Source organism: Pygoscelis adeliae, unplaced genomic scaffold (assembly GCF_000699105.1).
Source record: "Pygoscelis adeliae isolate BGI_AS28 unplaced genomic scaffold, ASM69910v1 Scaffold121, whole genome shotgun sequence".
Lineage (NCBI taxonomy): Eukaryota > Metazoa > Chordata > Aves > Sphenisciformes > Spheniscidae > Pygoscelis > Pygoscelis adeliae.
In genome coordinates this window covers 2,535,117-2,555,510 of record NW_008824359.1, presented here as the reverse complement: position 1 = coordinate 2,555,510, position 20,394 = coordinate 2,535,117, and the positions used below count along the sequence as shown (strand labels likewise).

The window sequence follows — 20,394 nt, the reverse complement described above, 5'->3', positions numbered from 1 at the left end:
TTGCCAAATAGAAAACAGAAACGTGAGCCATTCCCAAGCACTCCCTGCCACAATTCCACTCTTCATTTTCCCTGGAAAGGCTGTGTGTGGCATTTATATGTTCCAGTGCATAAGCAGGCAGCTTGCAGAAAAGCTGGGCATAAATTGAAGCAGGTAAAATTGAACTCTGTGTCAACAAGTAAAGGAGCACCGCATTCACTGGACATGAAAGTAAATAACGTATTAAAAGATGTTCTCTTTTAATGGAAACAGAGTGGCTACAGAAATTCCAGTGGGCTTGGAAATTTAGGCTTGCTTTGCGATAGCTGTTTATTTTTACTTGAGTGGAGGGACAGTGTTTCTGGTAGAGCGTAATGCTCATTATAGTCTTAAGACTTAAAGCATTTGGTGCGTCACCTTCACTATTCAGTTCACCGATCCGTACCCTGATGCTGTCCACCAGCACAAGGACATTGTATTAGAAATTAGGGACTGCTTTGTTTAAGTTCCCAAGATGTGGAGAGGAATTGGTTCCTTTCTACCTGTAAGAGCTATTATTTTTATAAACATTTTTTTAATGAGGTGGGAAGCTGAAGCTTATGTAGGAGTGTCACTGGTGACCTTAGTTAGGTGTCTGCTCTTTAGCCACAAAAATGTGAGAAAAGGTCACTGATGCCGGGTGACGGAGGAAGTGTGTGTATTGCCTGTGGTGCGAGGCATGACTTCAAGCAATCTTCAGCTTAGCCCCAGTTGTCATCACAGTTCCTAGTTCTGTATTAATTTGCTTACCAGCTACATGCTGAAGTTGCCTGTCAAGCTGTTAAAAAACCTGAGTTACTAGTGCTGTTCTCTGGACAGGTCGTGAAAGAGTTTGATACCGTTGCTAATATGAATCTTGCTGCGTAAGATCTGGGATATGAACTCTGAAGGAAAAGAGAATGCGGTTCAAAAATAACATGATTAAATTAAAACCAGCAGGCAGCCTTTCAAACCTTCATTGTATGGACCACTACTAATGAAAAATTCAGAGGCAGATTTGGCTTGATGACAGCACTGGAGCTTCCTTCTCCCAGGTAGTAACTGAGCCAAAACATTTAATTCTGTGTGTAAAGCTGTTACCGATTGAAGCGGAATTTGTTTAGATAATTAGAATTTGTTACTCTCTAAGAAATCCGCTAGCTAAACAGGAATTACTAAAAGTAGTGTGTGTTATCAAAAGAAAAAACACCAGTGAGTAGCAAAGGGAGAGTCATTTTTCAAGGTAGTCTGCCACTTTCTTTTTTGTTTCCAGTCTCCAGCAGTTGGAGACCGTGCTGGTCTGCTTGTCATGCTCGCACAGCTCGGCTAAGGAGCCCATGATGGCAGCTCTTGCTTTCATGAATTCTAACCTCAGCGAGTGTTTAATCATGCCTCAAATGGATTGGCTTTTCAGAGGAAAAATGGTGTTTCTGTTCTGGTATTGCTGTCCAGCTTAATGTAATGAGTGATGGAAACACTGTGCCTGAGACACATCCATCTGCTTCCCTCCAGACCATTTTCTTTCTGGCTTTTTCTGCAGTCTGAAGTTATCAACCCAGAACACTCACTGACAATGGGAACTTACTGCTGCCTTCCCGTATGTGCTGGCATCTCTGCTGCAGCCGAAAGCGTGTTTCAGCTCCTGTTTTTGAGCCGACTTGAAATGGGAAAGAAGGCATTAAGGGGTGAGCTTAAGGGTCTCATCCAATTTAAAAAGCTTGTATTAGCGCGACAAGTTGTAAAAGCGTCGAAGTGGATACAGAGTCGGCGTCTTCCCTGGGACCTGGCACAGGTTGCAGCCTGCCAGGACTTGACCGCACACGCTGTTTGTAGGTTTACCCTCCACTTGAGTATTAAGTCACCTTTTTCAGTTGGTGATGGGGAGGCAGTATGGCGCTGAGACTTTGCCCTTGTGTTCAAGACAGCGGAGAAAAGCTTTGGGATCGGTTCCAACTTTCAGAGACGTTCTTCACGAGAAGGCACTTGAAGCAGTTTGTGCCTTTGCCGTCTCCGCTGATTAAACATAATGGCACTCGTGCAGCCTGCGGCTCCTCTCCCAGATAATCCCTGCAGCTGCAGAAAGTGGGTGCTCGTGCCGGCGTTCTGTTTGTCTGGACTCCACCAAGGGCAAGCTGAAGTGTAATGACGCTCTAATTAGCTTGCTCCAACTGCATAGTGCTAAGCTCAGCCTTAACACCGAGCGGCAGTTAATTAAAAGACGGGGTTGCTGAGGTTTTATTAGTATGGTGTGTTTGCCACTAGATGAAACGATGGGAGAAAGGCAGGTGACTTGTGTAAATTGCCAGGGGTAGGTGATTACCTGAACGCTGTGAACAGCCCCGTTCGGAGATCACTCTCCTTCCCAGGTGAGCCAGGAGAGAGTCAAACCAGCGAACAAAAGAGTTTTTATCATTATCAGGCTGCTGAGCCAGCCTGTCCCCTGAATTTCTTAAAGCTTTTAAGAAGAAAAATCTCCGAGCAGATAGGTGCACATGATTCATTTGGCAAAAGCACTCAGCCAGCTTCCCAGAGGGGAACTAAAATAATTTTCACATACAAGTAAAGCAAATAGCCTGTCTCTTGTTCATCCTACCAAGTATTATTGACTAGTGCTGAGTAAGAGATCTTTGCAGAGTGTTGATGAAAAGGTTGGCAACTCATACCGCTTGGGCTGGATTATTGCAGCATGGCTGTATAATATTGAATTGCAAGGCTTTTAGTAATCTTCACAGGCTGTTCAACCTCAGCCGCTAAGCCTAAACTAAAACTTTTAGAAACTGCGGTTCCTGCTCTTAAATACTCGCATAGATGTACTCTAAGAACCAGAGACAATTTCAGTATATGTTAGATTCTTCCTGTTAATGTGTGGAACAGATATTACCTCATAAGATCCAGCTGAAATGTTCCACTGCGGTGGTATTTGAGACTAGTTATATTTGGCTCATCTTTGTTCCATATCCAGTTTTACAACTACCAGATGACACCCTAATGAAACATCAAAGGACCCATGAACTGTTGCACTTAAGCGCTCTCTGAAAGATGTATCCAGTGAGTTACAGAGCTCCTGCTCTGGATGCGAAAGAATTTTGACCATAGGGCAAAAGTGGCTTTCATCCTCTAGACATCGCAGCAGCAGTGCAGTACAAATCCTAGCTTTCATTTAAAACAAAACAAAAACAAAAAAAAAGAAAAAAAGCTGTTTATCAGTTTTTTTCAAGATAGTTTCTTAAACTATCTTGAGCCCTTTTGTTCTTTACTTAATAGTAAGTTTTGGGAAATAGATGAAGAACCAGTCTTGCTGAATAAAATCCAAAATCACTTCTAGGAATTTTTTCGGAAAGGAGAATGGAAGCACTTTGGAAGCTACCGAGCATTTAAATATTAGCAATACATTTTTGGATTTGCAAGAGAAGGTAGCTGGATGGAATGAACACATTTTCATCCGTGGCTGGGATGGAACCTGAACTCACCGTTCATGCAGTGTTGTTCAGTCGTGACAAAATTAATCCAATCTGGATGCTGAATCTAGATCTATAAATATATTTATTATAATATAACAAGAACTTAACAGTAAACATAAACTATATACAATACCATTACAGATAACCCTGTTTTTAATATTATTCACAGAAATAGCCAGTTTTGTTCCAGTGTGAGAAATGAAGAAATAAGCTAAATTGGAAATGTTGAATGTGTTTAGGTCTTGTTGACAGGTAGCACCTCCTTTGGAGGTAGACACACACCAACACTAAAATTAGTCCTGCCCCAGGCAGTTAGAAACTTGTGCTCCAATCTTTAGGTTCACACTTGCACCCTGTTTGACATAAATACTTTAAATGACATACTAGTATATAACTTTGTTGTGCTTATTATTTTTTTTTCATTAAAGAATAAATAAAACAACTGCATAACAAAGGCTGGAACCTCACTGTCAAAATGAGAGACTTGAGTCACCCTACAGCTTGACTCAGCTAACTTGAGCACTTTTTCTTTAAATACTGCAAGATACAAATTTCGTTTTTTTCCTTTATTTTATAAATGATTATTAATAAAATAAGATGATTAGCTAACCATCTGCATTGATTTCCCCAAAGCTGTAGGCAGACCTCCCTCCATATAAAAAGGCTAGCGTATTTGGTATGAAATTCAACTAGATATTGACTGTAAGATGTCACCCACGCCCTGTATAGGACCCTCCTTGAATTACCGTCACGGCATTTGGGATTTGCGTCTGCAAAGGCAAGTATGGCAACTTTGTTCCCTCTACTTGGAAAGAAATCAGACAATCCTTAGCTCGGGGTTACTTCCTATTTGTGAATTTTAAGATTCTTTCCCCTGCCCCCTTCATGTTACCCGGTCCATCTCCCATTTGATCCTTTTATGTATAAATTTATAAAGAATTTCCACATCACAATGCTCTCTGGATAGACAATATTTTAATATATATAAAAATATAACCCCTGTGCTGTGCATATACTTACAACTCTACATAGTAATCATTTTAAGTCTCTTATACTGGGCTTAAGTCTATGCATTTTTCTACCATGGGATTTAAACTTGTGTGTTTAAAATCTGTAAATAAGAGAAGTATAAGGTTTCCACACCTATGGGGAAACTTGAAAAATAAAATAAAAAAACTTCTCAGACTTTACATAAAAGATAGTGGCGCATATCCCAAGGTAAGGAATTTTGGTTGAGAGCCAAAACTGAGTGCGTAGCCACAACAGGAGGCATCTTCTCCATTTGATGAAACCGTGGAAATCTCACACTACACTCTGTGTTTCAACGTGATCCCAATCAGAAGTGAAGAGCGGGTTTATCAGGAGAACGCCTCTGGAATCGCAACCGTTTTCATTTTGCGTTACAGGAATCGAGAACTGCCAAGTTGGCTCATCAGCAGAAACCGGGAGGAAAAGGTTTAGAAGCCCCACCACCACCCGTGGGCATGGCCACACGTGCCTACACAACTATCACCGGGAGCAGAAACTCATCCAGCCCAACAGATCTCTTTTTTTCATCATTTTACATGGAATTTATTACCAATGGCTATTCTTCTTCTCCCCGGTCCCCACCTCACCCCCCTTCTGGGCTCTGCTCTAGAGAACTGAAAGATTCGTTTGATCTGATGGAAGACTGACATCAACGTAAGCCATCTCTCACACAAGATTTCTCTCAGTCATTGGTATTGAAAAGCATGTATTTGTTAAAAACAAATGTAGGAATCAAAGTGGTAAGGACACTTTGACCTTTCAAATAGATTGATGCCTAAAGTGTAATAGTAAAACTAATCTGCATGGTTATTTTAAGAATCAAGCTTGAGCTCTAGAAGTAAAATGCAGATTTTTTTTTTCCTCTCTTCCCCAGCTTAAAAAATATGTGAAATTCTATTGCACCTGGGTTGACCAAAAGCCGACGTCCAGAACAAGTGTCACTATAACATCTAGTGACACCCTTGTATTATTAAGTTACAATATCTTACATAGCACGGAGCTCTCTGCTCCTTGTTCACCAAAAGGTGAGGATGATTTTTCTACATTCAATGTAGACACTATTCAAGACTTTAGAGCAATATGTTCACTGGCTGGCTTTGCTGCTTTTGTTTCTTAAGTAGTAGTATTCTTCTTGCCTGCTTTCAACAGGTACAAACAGTTCTCCGTCCAACTCCTGGGTAACATCAGCCGCTCTGAATGTACTTCTTGATTACTACGCAGCCGTGTCGAAAAACAGGGCAGGGCATATTTGGTAGAAGTGTCCATGTATTCGTTTTAGGGTCGTAGGCTTCCATGTTTCCCAGGGCAGGTCCTTCGCTGCTAACGATCCCACCAGTGGCATAAATTTTTCCATCGAGAACCACAGCGCTGTATTTTTTTTAAAAGAAGAAAGATTTAGTTAGTCGTCTTGCCCAACAGTTTTCTTTTTAGGCTTAAAGCAAACCCCATCTTTCTTAACAAGGGATAAACGATGAATAGACCTTTTATTCTTATCTATATAAAGCTGTGTGTGCATTTCTCTTCCCTCTCCCTTTCTCTCCCCCAAATTAATCCTTTTTGTGTTCCTGCCAGGTAGGTAAATGTTGTCTCTAATTTAAACAACAGAAATTAGTCCAAGTCAGATGTTTCTCCAGCCCACATATGGGATCTGCAGCAAACGTAGCAGGACGATGCGTCCCTCTAACACTATGCACGTGCAAAAGCAATTCAAGCAATTTGGGGTCCCTGCTGCCTCAGTTGGAATAAACCCTTGCTTCAAGTTACTCCTCTAATTATCAATGAATGCTGCAAAGCAGGGGAAAAAACCTCCAAAAAATGCTCTGTTGTTTCAGCCCCTTCCATGGTCACGCTCTGGCGCAGGAGCCTGGAGGTCCTGCTGACTTGTCCTCCTTGCGCACGCAGGGGAGGTGGTGTCAAGTGGAAAGCCAGCCCGGGGCACATGAAGCTGATGGTTGGGGATGTGCAGCTGAGGGATTGGCAGGGGAGCTATATGTTGGCATCTGAAGAAGACAACAAACCTTTCATTTTAAAAAAAAAGTAAGTGTTCGACTTCAGCCATCTCTTGCAAATCAAGGATAATGAGGCTGGGCTAATCCCGTGGTCCGTAGGCTCTCGATAGGAGGGAAGGTGCATAGGTGTGGAAGGTACTTGAAAGAAAAATTGCCCTTTGGCCTCATCTCTTTCTCCTCCTTCCACTTAACCCCTCGGCCTCTCACTTGCTTTGGGCTAATGAAGACGGACAACGAGGGGCTGGGCTCCCGTGCGTGTATTCGGAGAGAGCAGAAGGGCGACAGAGGCAGCAGGCAGCTGGGTGGGAAAAACCTGCTGTGTTCTCCATGCTGCCTTCCCACTGCACGGGGGGAACCCAGAAGTGGGGGCGGCTCCGCTTTTCATCTGCCGGGAAGCCTGAGTTTGCCCCCCAACATTTAAAGATGTTGTTAAGCTGGATGGGGTTGGCGGTGGCTTTGCTGGTCGTTGGGGTCCCTTCCACGCGGTCTTCTGGTGGTTGGGTGCCTTCCAAGAGCAGCCGGTGGATGGTTGTGTTGGGAAGGAGAATGGAGAGTACGTGCATGCATGCCTGAAGACAGCAGGGAGAAAAAGAGGGAGGGGAAGACAAGAAATGAATTGCAGCCAGAAGGTGGCCTAGATCTAAGAAGCTGGAGAAGGGTAGTAACTCTGTAGGCTTGGTAAAAGCAAAGTTATTTCTTTAGCTAATTTTGGAGCAGCGGGAAGAAGAGTGAAAAGTGATAAAGGCAAAAGACAGAGACCGCTGGAAGACCCAGGATGAACCGAGACTAAAATGGCACCAATAAAACCACGTGTTTCTGAAGAACACAAAACTCTGATGTCCCTGTGGAGAAGCGGAGCCTGAGGTTAAAAATAAACCCACAATGACAACAGTGAGGACTCAAATAAGCCTAGTCCCTGGGTACCGCCAGGAAATAGGAAATAATGAGAATCTTGTCAAAATAACTGTTAATCTGAAAGGAGGAGGAAGGAGAGAGAGACTTGAAACACTTGATTAGAGCCTATCCACAAATCAGCAGGGCTGGATGATACATAGCCCAGGGTCCTGAGGGAGTTTGCTAATGAACTTACTGAACCACTGGTAATTATTTTTGAAACGTCAGGGAGAAATGGGGAAGAACAAGGACTTGAGTAAAGCAAATGTCATCCTGAAAGACAGCTCTGAAGGAGAACGAGCCCAGCTCCAAAAGGTGAGCTCTGGTCCCTATGGCCAGGAGGGAGTGGAGGTGGCAGGACCAGCCGACCCGGTAAAGCAGACAAAGTTCCCGGGCTGGGAATTACAGCTTGCAAAATATGGCATGGGGAGGGGGTGAGGATGGTCCCACCCCATGCTGAAACAGTCTTGATGTGGTGGAGGGGCTGCTGAAACCAGCAGGATGAGGGTTTAGAAATGAGGCCATGAGGTAGTGGTTGCTGACTGTGTTTCACTTTGTTTTCTTAACAGTGAAGCTGAAGGAGATGGAAGCTTATTTGAATTGGGATGTGGTTTGGGATGTGCTAGGCAGAAGAGGGTCCGGTGTCAGAGATGGACTGCGGTACAGAGCAGCTTTGTTGCCTTGGTTCTCTAATGAAATGCCGATCAGTCATTAAAAAAAACCAAACCTAAACAAAACCTGACCCCCAAAAAAGCAAATGGATTAATTTAGCAACTTCACTGGGTGAAGTGGGAAAAAACAAACTCCCCCAAAAGAAGAAAAGATACCCAGGGAAGATCTGGCTGCAGAATTATCAATAATGGGTAATTAAAGGAAGTGCTAGTGTGGTGCATGGAGCCCAGGGCCCGTTCCATCAGTGTCGATGATCAAGGTCCACTGCCTGTTACTGGCCTCAGCTAAGTTTTAATTTACCGGTGTAGACACGCTGGTGTAGATGACAGCACCTCACACCAGCACAGGAGAGGGCCTTAGTGGCTGTTACCACTTACATACGGGGCCTGTCTAATACTTACTGCTCGTTACCTGAGGAGACTGCTCTGCACAGAGCTCTTGATCTGGATGGGAAGAAGGGGATGGACAGAGGGAGGACTCTGTGTGGAGACCTTTCCGTCTACACTGTAGGTGACCCTGGGAACAGGGACCAAGCAACCACCAGCCCTTCCTAGCTGGCTGTGTGCTGCGTAGTGGAAGTCTGGCCTTAAGTGCCCAGTACCCCCTTAGGCATGTAGTGTTAGGTCTCTAAACGGGGACGTGGGTGCTTTATAAATGCCTCTATAGTATCTTAGCTGCCCACATTTCTTCTAGTAAATTGTCCTCTGGGGCATGTTTAGTAGTAGCTACTCTAAGCCAGAGCTGCTGCCACCTTAGAGCAGCTGAGTAGCCAAGCACACCTTCCTGAAACAATCTGCGTCCGGGTTCTTCCCCAGCCCACGCTCTGGATTAGGGGTTACGGCGAGTGGGTGAACATCGCTCTTGTTCTCCAGCACCTGGGCTACAGCACTGAAAGAAATTCCTGCCCAGCGGCTGCGACAAGCAGCTCAATACTGTAGCCTCCCATCATGGTGCTAATATGTTGTGGAAGAAATGGATGCTGAATTCCACCCTCTGAAGACTGTATAAATGGTGATTAGAGTAGCTTCTGCCCCCTCCGTATGCAATTCCCATAGATAAGACTGGCATAATGCTTAGCTTGTGAGTCATGCCTGAGGTTAAGAGAAACAGTGAGCTACTCCTGCTATCAAGAAATAGGCAGTTCTAAGTATGCAGCGGGTACTTACGTGTGCAGGGGACTTCGGAGACATTCAGGCATCTCCGGGGCTAAAGTGGGAGGTAGGTACTTAAGATCAATTAGGAATTTAGTCCTAGATTGTTGCTACTTTGCAGTATTAGGGCAATCACTGCTAATTTCTGGGACCTTTGGGAATAGGAAACTCAAGTGGGCTCTAAAACCTTGAGGAAAGTGAGTGGAAAGGAGTATGCTCATTGCTCTCTCTTCATTACTGTGACAATATTTCTTTTCTCCCCTCCCTTCCATCCCATCAGCTGTAAAAACATCGTTACCAAGGCTGACGTACAAAGAAAGAAATAATTACAATAATTAGGATGCGAGTTTATTGCTTGGTGCCATTAATCCTGAGAGATAAAATGATTATAGGCTGTCAGAGCCTGGGAAGGAAGGAAGCTCCGCGCTGCAGAGCCTCACTGCGGGGACACAAAACCCCCAGCAGCTTTGGGGGCAGCGACCTCCCCAGCTAAGGAACAGCCAGACCCCCGTCTCTCCAGCAGCACGCCCGGGGTGAAGGTAATCGGCATCAAAATGGAGGTCACTTCATCCACTCCTTCCAGGAAAATACATTTCAGCATTTTGCAAATTGTTACCCGGCAGGCTAACGACCCTCCTTTCTACTCCCTGGGTAATTACTGCCTTCACCTATAGCCCTGCAGCCAAGTCACCCGAGGTGCCAGGGCGTCCTTCATTGCCCAGACCATGAGCAGTGTCACAGGATCATGCTGTGACTATCCCCCGACACTGCCACCGCTAGTCTGGTCCATCTGCTGACCTCCATGAAGCTATGAATCACGCTCCTAAGAAAATCCCAATGAGGCTGAGGGGCACCAAGGGCTGGTGGGGACCTGGCTGTCCATGGTTGGAGTGCTTGTGTAATCTGAACACCCTTTATATCTCTTCTCTGCCTATCCACCTTGCAGTCCTTCCCCAGCTTGAGCAAACAAATGGCAGAGAAGATCCCTCTCTGACATCTGGCCATTAAAGGACTTGATGGAAAAAAGCAAATGATTGAATCATAAAATCATAGAACAGCCCGAGTTGGAAGGACCTCGAAAGATCACCTGGTCCAACCTTTCATGGGAAAGGGACACTAGATGAGATTATCTAGCACCCTGTCTAAATGCATCTTGAAACCCACCAGTGATGGGGACTCCAGCACGTCCCTGGGGAGTTTGTTCCAGCGGATGATTGTTCTCACTGTAAAAAATTCTTATACTGAGATGAAACGTATCCTGGTGTAACTTGTACCCATTGCCCCTTGTCTTTTCCATGTGGCTCCTTGTGAATAGAGAGCCTCCATCCTCCTTGTAGCCACCCTTTAAGTGCTGGAATACTGTGTGAGGCCCCCCCCGAACCTTCTGTTCTCCAGGGAGAAGAGACCTAACTCCTTCAGTCTTTCCTCACAGGGCAGGTTCTCCAGCCCTTTGATCATCTTTGTGACCCTCCTTTGGACCCTCTCCAGTCTGTCCATGTCTTTTTTGAGTTGTGGGGATCAGAAGCGGACACAGCGCTCCTGGTGCGGCCTGACAAGCGCTGGGCAGAGTAGGATGATCACATCTCTATCTAAGCTAGTAACGTCCCTGCGGATGCAGCCCAGGATCTGATTTGCCTTCATTGCTGCATTTGACTTTGCACTGCTTTTTAATCAACCTTTTTAATGACACCTGAACACCAGCCTTGCTGTCTGCTCAACCACTTGATGTCTCTGCAAACCCTGCCCTACCTGTGCTCCAGCTCAGGCAGCTCAGCTGCCATTCGCTTGATGGCCACCTTCCCACCAAGAGTGTTATGGACCCTCCACTTTTCATTCAAAAGCATCTTATAGTGAAAGTCTCCTGATGGGCAGTAATTTGGAAGCAACCCAAAGCAGAGGATGTCAGTGCCTCTCTTCTGTAGTGTTTGAGAGCCAAGTGCCTGGGAACTCCTGCTCCAGCCCTTCTTGCTCCCAGTCGTGATGGCTAGACATAGAACCAAGCAGTGGGACTACCAGCAAAGTTTGTTAATTTTGATTATTATCACTTTAAAATTTCCTGTTTAGTCCTGAAGATCACATCAGCCTTATCAGAAAATGTTAAAAAAGAAAAAAAAATAATCCTATACTGTAATGTCTAGGGTTATAAAAGAGATTTGAAACAGCTGAATTAGCATGTTGTTTTGATTCCCTGAAACTTAATATCTTCTGAGTCCACAAACAAAGCTCCTCTCCCTCCTCACTCCTGCCTATGCATGCACACACTCTCACTAATTTGGAGCAGTTCCATAAAGGTTATTAAATATTATCAGTTAGATAGACACAGAATCTGCTTAGAAGTAGAAAAAAAATCCCCATGTTTATTAGTGGATGGATTTCCTTCCTGCCCTAAGATTTCAGGAGGGCTTCACTGGAGGTGGAACTGAACGATGCTCGTCAAGTAGGTGGAATAAGCACTAGGGTAAGAATAGCCTGCAGGGTACCAGCTACCGCGGGAAGCCGCTCCGTGTGGTGCTAGGCAGAGCTGCAAGCGCCCCGTACGCTTTTGCTTAAACTGGGGGCCTTTTAGTGAAACCTGCACGGTGGTTTGCAAAACTGAAGTGAAAGGCATCGCCGCCATCTCCGTGGGTGGTGGTGCTCAGGGTGCCAAAGCGTCGTCCTGAGTTCGGTGGCGGTGCTGACAACCTGCGTGATTGTTTGCGGCCGGGTTGCCAGCCAGGTTGTGATGTCTGAGGCAGCTTGAGCTTGGGTGGCTGTGTTGTGCTGCCAGAGGTGTCATCTTTACAATGAGATGGATAGATGAGGGTCCAGATTAGTCATGGTCAATTAGGAGGATATCATGCCACTTTTTGGAGCGGGATTATTCGTGTGGGTGTTTTGGCCAAGCTCCAGTTATATACTCCCCTACTCTGTGAGCACTTTCCTTTGTTAATGATCCGAAACCATCATGTGGCATTGTTACTTGTTGCTGAAAAACAAAAATGTTTTATTCCAAAGTCCGTCGCACATCAGTAACGGCCTGAGTGCTCTGTATCAGTTACACTTTAATGCACACCGAAATCCTTCATGTCATCAACTGCTACAGAAATTATTGCTATTAATCTGGTGCGGCAGTTCTCATCCGCTGTCCGTGGAGCATAGTCCCAGCCACACGTCTCCTTCCAGATATGCTGGAAGATTTCAGTTTTCCCTTCTGGACCACAAACACTTCCAGCTGCAACTGCTGCCTGCTGAACAGCCCAGCCTGTACGTCTGCGGGCTTGAGAAATGCGAGGCCATTAAGGAACCATGCTCCGTAATAGCTTCACCTGGGAATATCCATCCAAACAAGCTGTGCTCTACCCCCTTCCAGTGCCTGGAGTTACCATGAACTTTGCAATGAGGAAAGGAATCAGCTGGGGGAGTCTGCAGCTGGTGCCCTACATTAGCAATGCCTAGTAGTTAAGCACAGGAGTCACCATGCTTCACTGTTCAAGAACAAGGGCTTATTTAAAAAGAAGAGGGGAAAAAAAGAAAAAAATCCACAAACCAACCCTGTTTTTGTGCTGTTCAGCCTGAGTCGAAGTTTTATTAAAGATTTCTATTTGGCAGAACCATCTAATAAATCTTACTGGTTAACAGTCAGAGGAGGAAGAAAATGCTTTTCTGGTGTCTGTTGGGAATTGCTGGTACTAAATTAGCTGCTCTAGAATTATTGCTGGCACCATCACGCTGCCGCTGTTGCCCCGTGGAGGCTCTCTGTAGCGCACGCCTGTTTGCACGCCGCCTGCATCCTAAGCAAGCAGAATATGGCATTTTTAATTGTGCACAGAAATGCATTCAGTATTCTCTTTGCTTGTGGAAAAATAAATAAACCCTTGAAGGGCATGGTGGGAAGGGAGAGTGCCTGCTTGCAAAGGGAGGACTTGTCTGTGCTGGAGGGAAGGGATGTCTTTGCAAGTCTTTCTGGAGGGAGGTGTCCAGCAGAGCAAGGTGTGATCATCTCAGCTCTTCATCCCCATCGGCTGCTGCTTGCTGTCACCGCCTCCAAAGATCCCTCAAACTTGGAGCTGCCAAACCGAGACGGGGTCCGTGTGGCAAACAGGACACACTTACCTGATGTTTGGGAAATGTCAAATATTTCCCTCACTCTCACACGTGGCATGGAAGATGTTCAAGACCTGCGTGTGAACTCTCAGTGAATTTTACAACACTTCAGGCATATTATTGCTCTTTGCCCACTTGGCACCATCCCTCAAAGGGTTAATTCTAGGTCAACACGAACTTCTTATCGACTTCCATCAGGCCAGGCTTAATCTGAAAACGATGCTCAATTTGCTCTTCTGTTGATTGTGAGCTGGAGACCTGAACCATTTATTTTTCATTTTTCATTAAAAATAATTTAACTTGATCTTAAAACCATTTGAACGGACCTTTAACTTTTCACATGTGGGGAATGTCGCGCACATTTCTTTTCCCTGTGCTCGGAGCCATCATGCTCCCTAGTCACTAACATGTAGAAACAGTGCAGATGATAAAAATAAAAGTGATGCGGTCAAGTTTTTTCCCAGCAAATTTGGTGTCGAGTGATTCCTGGTGAGAGGAGATCAATAGCATGCAGTTAATTTTCAAGTTGTTTACGTTGCTGCTTTTAAACCATGTTTTTTGTGATCCATGTTAATGAGTGGAATGAGGAATTTATAGATTCATAGACTAAGGTCAGAAGCGATCTCTGTTCTTAGTTAATCTGAGCTCGTGTATATGCAGGCCATGGACTTTTCTGCAGGCAGCCTCTCTCTCGGAAACATATCTAATCTCTTAAAAACACCGAGTGTTGATGAGTTCGCCCCCTCCCTCGCTGGTTCTCTGTTTAATTATCCTTGCTGTTGGGAAAGTGTCTCACTTCAAGGCTGAGATGTGTAACTTGACTTTCTAGCCCTCGTAACCTGCTACGTCTTTGTCTGAGGGACTGAAAGCTTCTCCACTTGCTCCCAGTGATCAAGTCACCTCTCAGCCTTTCTTTGATAAACTCCTTAAATTTCATGTCAAAGATTTGATTTGCAACCCGGGGTCATTTTTGCAGCTTCCCTTTGAACTCCTGCAGATATTTCCACATGTTGATGCGTGGACCCAAGACCTGCATTCATCTCGCCAGTGCCCCATGCAGCAGCACTCTCTCTTCCCAGCTTCAACTTATTTTCATTTCAGTGTTAGGGCTCGTATTATATATCCAATATTGCATTGACCTTTCATCCACTGCATTGCGATGAGAGCTTGTGTTGTGTAGCTCTGAGTGGCCTCCTTTATGTCCTCCTCTGAGTGCCTGACTTTCTAAGGGGAGCAGGGCTGCTATGCAGGTACAGCCTGCGATTGTGCTTCCTCCATGTATTACTTTGCATTTAAAATACTGCTGCTAGCTTGAGACCATCTAACTGAGACATGCAGATAACTGGCTAAAATAGCTCCTTCTGTAATATTTTTTACCCACCAAGTGTTATGCCACCTGCAGCCTTTACCAGGAGAGGTTTTCTGTTACCTGGATTGTTGGTAGATATATTAAATAGCATTGAAGAAGAATTAATACTTGCTACCGGTGGCCTTGCTCAATGATATCTTCTCATTAACAACTACCTTTTGAGATCTGTCAGTGAAGCAGATTTAATCTCTCTAATGTGTGCCTTGTTAATTCCATATAATACCAGCCAAATACCTTTGAGAAATCACAGTATATTATAGCATCACAGTTGTCTTTAGCAGTCAGGCGTGTTTTATTAAAAACCAAAACAAAGAACCCGATTTCCCCCCAAAAATGCAAAAGACAACAGGTTGGTTTAACAAGACCAATATTCCAGGAAAGCGCATTGATTGCTCTTCATTATATTATTAGCATTGAGTTATTCGTTGATGAAATCCCAAATTAACCACTCTGGTATTTTGCAGAGGACCAACATGAGGCTAAGTGGGCTCACTTAGCCTGATGTTGGTACTTTGCAAAATTAATTGCTGCACTAAAATTCTCCCTTTCACCTTTTCAAAATATGGAAACACTTTGACAGTGCCCTGATCCATCCTGAACTGTAACAGTTATTAAAAATCAACATTAGTGGTTTGATCAGCTTCTCAGCAAAGTCTCTAAAGACGCCTGTGTCTAAGACGGCCGGGCTGCCTGATTTGAGAACTTAATTTCTGAGTTCACATCTTTCCTTGCTGTCAACAGTGACCGCTTTTGGTCCCTCACAGCAGAATATGGAACCAAACCTTCTTGCTCCCTTCCAAATACAGATGAGAAATATCCATCCGATCAGTCTGTGTTACACTTTGCTACCTCATCAGCCTCATCAGCAATGGTTTTATAACTGATTAAAATTACAAATTTGATCCCAAAAGGTTTAAAGTGCCTTTCTTTTTACTCCTATTAGCCCTTAGTACTTCACTGGTTCCCTCAGCCTCCTGCAGCACACAGCAGCCAGTTTTTAACCTATTTGTTACTGCTAACCTCCCATTTTTCCTCTTTCCATACATACGGATTTATTTAGTTTTTGTCATAGGTTTTACATCTCCTTTTGGCGGAAACATTTTTCCTTGACTGTTTCCCAGCACATTTAACAATTTTTGAAATTGTGCCTTTTTTGGCATCCCATTGAGATGTGCTGAACTTTTCCTTTTTTTGGTGACTATCCCACCATAAATGTATATTTCCAGTCCACTATTGCTTTAGGCTTTAGAAAAAGTGTAATTTAAAAGTTTGAGGTTACTTTTTACTGACGGGTGTCATATTCTACTTAAGCAAAGCCAGTTTATTACGGTGCCTAATATTTAGGTCACCGGTTTACTCTCCTTGGTCCATCACAAGGTCTCCCACTGGATTGCCTCTGCAGGATGCAGAGCAAAGCATCACTTCATGTTAGAAACCCCGGGAAGCATCTGGTGAGATGCTCAGCCAACAGCCCCTGGTTGAAATCACCCATGCAATTTCTTTTGTAGCGTATTGCAGATACTTAATTAACAGATTTTTGTTATGTTTTACAAAAGAGATGTTCAAAGAGCAGTTCATCCCTCTCTGTGGGACAATACAGGAATGCATCAAATGTGTAAGTCCCTCGTGTTTCATTTTGCTGGTTAGCGCTCTAATCCTGAGCTGCATCGTACCCTTTATTTCTGGTTTTCAGGAGAAAAATACCATTAGCAGCTGCCTGAGCACTGCAGGCTCCTCCTCATCCCGCTTCGCCTCCGGCTAGAGTGGCAGGACAAGGAATACCTGTCCTTAGTGCAAGACGCACACGGCCGCGGCCACCGGGGATGGAGCCGGCTGCTCGCACCCCTTTACTTACAACAAAATATGCTTCAGCAGCCAAGAGAGGGCGCTCCTTAAATTAATAAAAGAAAGGGAAAAAAAAGGAAAAAACCAGAAAGAAACAGCAAAAAGAGATAAACTGAGCATGCTTTCTTAAAAAGGAATTTTCTCATCTGCACCAAAGCGAAAGGTTAAATGCAACAAGTTAGAATATGGAGGTGTTTTTCACCGGTAGGACTGGGGCTAGGGACACCCCTGGTGCAAGGAGCAGAGCTGTTGGCTGAATGTTTGGGAGATGCGGGTCCGTTGTGGGCCCAGCTGCTGCCCCATCGCTGCTATTCCTCCCACCCCAGCCAGTGTTTTGCCTGGACACTTGCCCGGCACAACCCCTCCACCCTGGCTTTGCTCAGTGCCTCAAGACGCTGCTGCATCGGACATCAATAAAAAACCCTCACCCAGCGCCCGCGGCAGCGTTCGCGGACCAGGGATGGCTTTTCCCCGTGAAACTAATAGCTCAGCCAGTCCCCAGCACGGGGATCTGCTCTGCGAGGGGCTGGCGCTGTATAAAGCCTGAAACAAGCCCGTCTTTCTGTAACAGCCACATAATACTTTTTAAAAGGCCTTTAAGTTCTGCCAGTACCTGCAATGGGTGCCAAGTTTTATTTTTGTCAGCCAATTTGGGAAGTTTGTTAAACCTGTGACCGGGATCGGGGAAGCGAGCCCAAAAAGCAATCAAAAGCATGTAATAAATAATAATTAATATCAGTGTGTGGTGCTTACTCAGTATTTTTTTTCTTTTAAGGATCTTTTAGCTAGTTAGTAAAAACATGTTCCACATTATGGTAGTCTTTCCTGCAGCAGGTATTTATCATCCTCCGGTTACACATGGCAAACTGAGGAAAACAGCGTTCCTGTAGTCACTGGAGGAGCCCAACACACATCCCTCCCCACGATCCATCGCGCCTGAACGTGAGGAGACACATGAACCATAGTAGGGTCCTGGATGTGCACTTTGGGAAATGCTGTGTCCCTGAACATGTACGAAAAAGAGATGAGGAAAACCCCCAGACAGTACACACCTCCATTCCCCTCTCCCCTTCACTGTTAGGTTGTATTAGCTTATTTATCAGCAGAAAATGTTAATGCACCGGTAATTCAGTTTTAATGTTTTTTTCTCACCTGCAGAACTGCCTGGAGTGGTTCATGTTGGGACCTGCTTTAATATTGCCTTTCTCTGGGTCATAGATGGTGGTTGCTCGTGCATAAGCTCCTCCAAGAATGAAGATGAACCCATTGAGAGTGACTGCAGGAGCATATTTGTTATCTGTCAATGGAAAGCAACACTGAGATCAGTTTTAGGCTCAGGTTTGGAGACTGGTTTTTTATTTATACATTCCCCTTATTTACAGATAAGTCACGTTCTCTAAACCTCCAAGGCTAGAGGAAGAAAAATGAGGAAACCTTTCCTGGTTTTGTTCTCCTCTCTCCAAGTTCTCAAAGGCACTTTTAAAGTTCATGAGTCCTTCATCCCCCAGTACACACCTCTCTCTAAACTGGTAAAGTACAACTGTCCCCTCCTCAAGCCTAATGGAGTCACTGTGAAAGCTCCACTCTTACTTATGAAATTAAGATGTCAACTTGTTTCAGAATTTTGAATTGCTGCAAGTTTTAACTCAGATGCTTCCCATGCCTGTGCAGCAGCTAAGTTCAGAAGAAACTCACAGTGCAGAGACCCGCTTAGTAATATCCAATAGTTGATTCTCTTTTGTATTGTGCTTTTGCTTGTGGGAAGGTCACCCACATAATCCAAAAGATTCGCTGAGACCCAATTTTTTTTGGCCTTCATCTGTCTCATAAATTCACCTGCATTTTTATTTTCAGATGTGTGTACACCTCCAAGCACTCCTGTATTTTAGCAACAAATTGTGTGAGGTTGCAGTTTGAAATTAAGCAAGTCCCTTATCCTAAGTCAAGTTCAATCAGAGTTTCTAAGGATGCTTGAAAATTCTTGTGTTAGCTGCGGCATTATTAGAAATATTGGTAAAACTACCATAAATTATTGAATAAAATAATTCTAATTTAATTAGTTGACTCGTCCCGTATGCTGCTAGCACGCCATATGCACATTATTAAATATGAGCCAGTTGGGCTGAAATTTCTCATGATGGTGTCTGTCTTGATGCGATACAGTTTTTTTTAATCAACATTTCAGTGAAACCAATAGGCAATGTCTGGGAACAAAAGACGGGAAAATACATTGCTTTATTTGAGTTAAAATAAGCCTCACAACCAGCTCTCTAAGAAGCAAGAGCCTAAGCCCTTTGGGGCGTGAAGCAGATGTTTCCTGGGTGGCTACCTTGGTGTGAGGGGACACTTCTATAAAAACTATCCATGTGTAGCTATATGTTAAAGCCTCTCCAAAATCTGCATTTTTATATGCTCAGAAAAGTGTGATCCTCTTGCATCGCCGGTGGAGAATCAGCCTGGACACAGTCCTGCCAGCTTCAGCCCCTGCAACCCTCCTCCTGAGTGCGGGGGGTCAGGGGCAGCATGCTGGAGAGGGGGTGCCGTATCATCTTTACTACATTCTTACTTCTCTGCTAACAGCCTCTACATAACGTTGAAGGGGTCTGTATGTTCCTCCCAGATCTGCAACGCTATGACTGTGTCCTTTTCGGAACACAGAAAGAGATGGGCTTAAACTAGCCCCAGCAGCTGTAGTTTTGGCATTTGCTTACCTCTTGCACGGTTGGTGGTGTAACCCTGAGGTTCTTGTAAAACCACCTTACACCACTAAATATTTAACAAGAGATTTAATTTGACAAAAGCTGATGAATTTATCCAGAAGAGAGATAATTTCCTTAACTGGGGTTTGAACTGGTTAAACTAGAGGGAAAAGAGAAGGTTTGTGTTGTCTGCTTCTGTTCCAGCACGGCCATGGGGTGGTCTGGCTCAGTTCATCTCACCCTACGTCGGTGCATGCCCAGGGGGACGTACAGGGGTGCAGCACCCAGTGTGAAAACAGACAGAACATGTTATGGCTTAAAGTTGGGCTCCTATTATGCTGAGTATCTAGAGGCATATGTCAAAAAAACACGGACGTATTAGGAAAATGTCACTGATCCTTGGGAACAGATGGGAAGAAACTAATTCATCCAGAAAATAGAACAAGGAGTATTCAGTTTCTTCTCGGTGCCACTAAGCCACTATAATTCATCAGAAAGACTTATCTGTCCTAACAACCCGTCTCACATCCCCTTCCAAATCAGACTTGCATATGTGACATTTTTTCCAGTTAAGACACTCATCAGAAATTTTCTATATTTAATTATCACATCTTCCTGTTTTTTTTTCTTCGACTAGCACTATTTTGCAGGAGAATGAAACTCTTGCATAAAAAAAAAGAACTCAGCTCCCAAATCTCACAAGAAAATTATTTGGGGGTCCCTCAAGGCAGAAACAGCGATTTCTCAGGAGACTGAATCACTGACTTCACATTCCTTTTTGTTAAAGAAAGAGAGGGAAACCCCTTGGTTATTTTTATAGTGACTTTTTTTTTCTTTTCAAATAGGCAGACAGTCTGATATTCTTTTTCTTTCTTTTTTTAAGAGGCAATTGTGTTTGATTCTCATAAATTTTTCAATACATCACCTATCTGTTGTCTTTTTACTGCTTTTGGCTTTAGCTACAATTTCATAAATTGGTATAAAGTAAGCCTGAGATAGAGAAACAGAGAAATCTCTGCTGTTTCTTTCAGGAAGGGAGAAGTTCACAGCAAACAGTCTCCTGATCCTCATGAAGATATGGCAGAAAGGCACGAGGGACACCCCTCCAGAGACAGGTAGAGAGGAGAGTGGGTTTTATTTTTGTTTTGTTGCCATGGAGGCAGAAACTGTTCACGGATACAGGAA

General features: G+C 44.2%; 1 protein-coding gene across 1 annotated transcript in view; it reads right to left on the bottom strand.

The window, feature by feature from the left end:
- Nucleotides 1-3,521: 3,521 nt before the first annotated feature.
- The window catches only part of KLHL29 (kelch-like family member 29), a 262,545-nt gene continuing 245,672 nt past the window's right edge, over nucleotides 3,522-20,394 (bottom strand). Inside the window, exons 12-13 of the mRNA XM_009319728.1 lie at nucleotides 17,663-17,807; nucleotides 3,522-5,855 (exon numbers count right to left, since the gene is read on the bottom strand). Of these exons, the coding sequence (XP_009318003.1) occupies nucleotides 5,672-5,855; nucleotides 17,663-17,807 (329 nt within the window). The 3' untranslated portion in view covers nucleotides 3,522-5,671. The remainder of the gene's footprint in view (nucleotides 5,856-17,662; nucleotides 17,808-20,394) is intronic.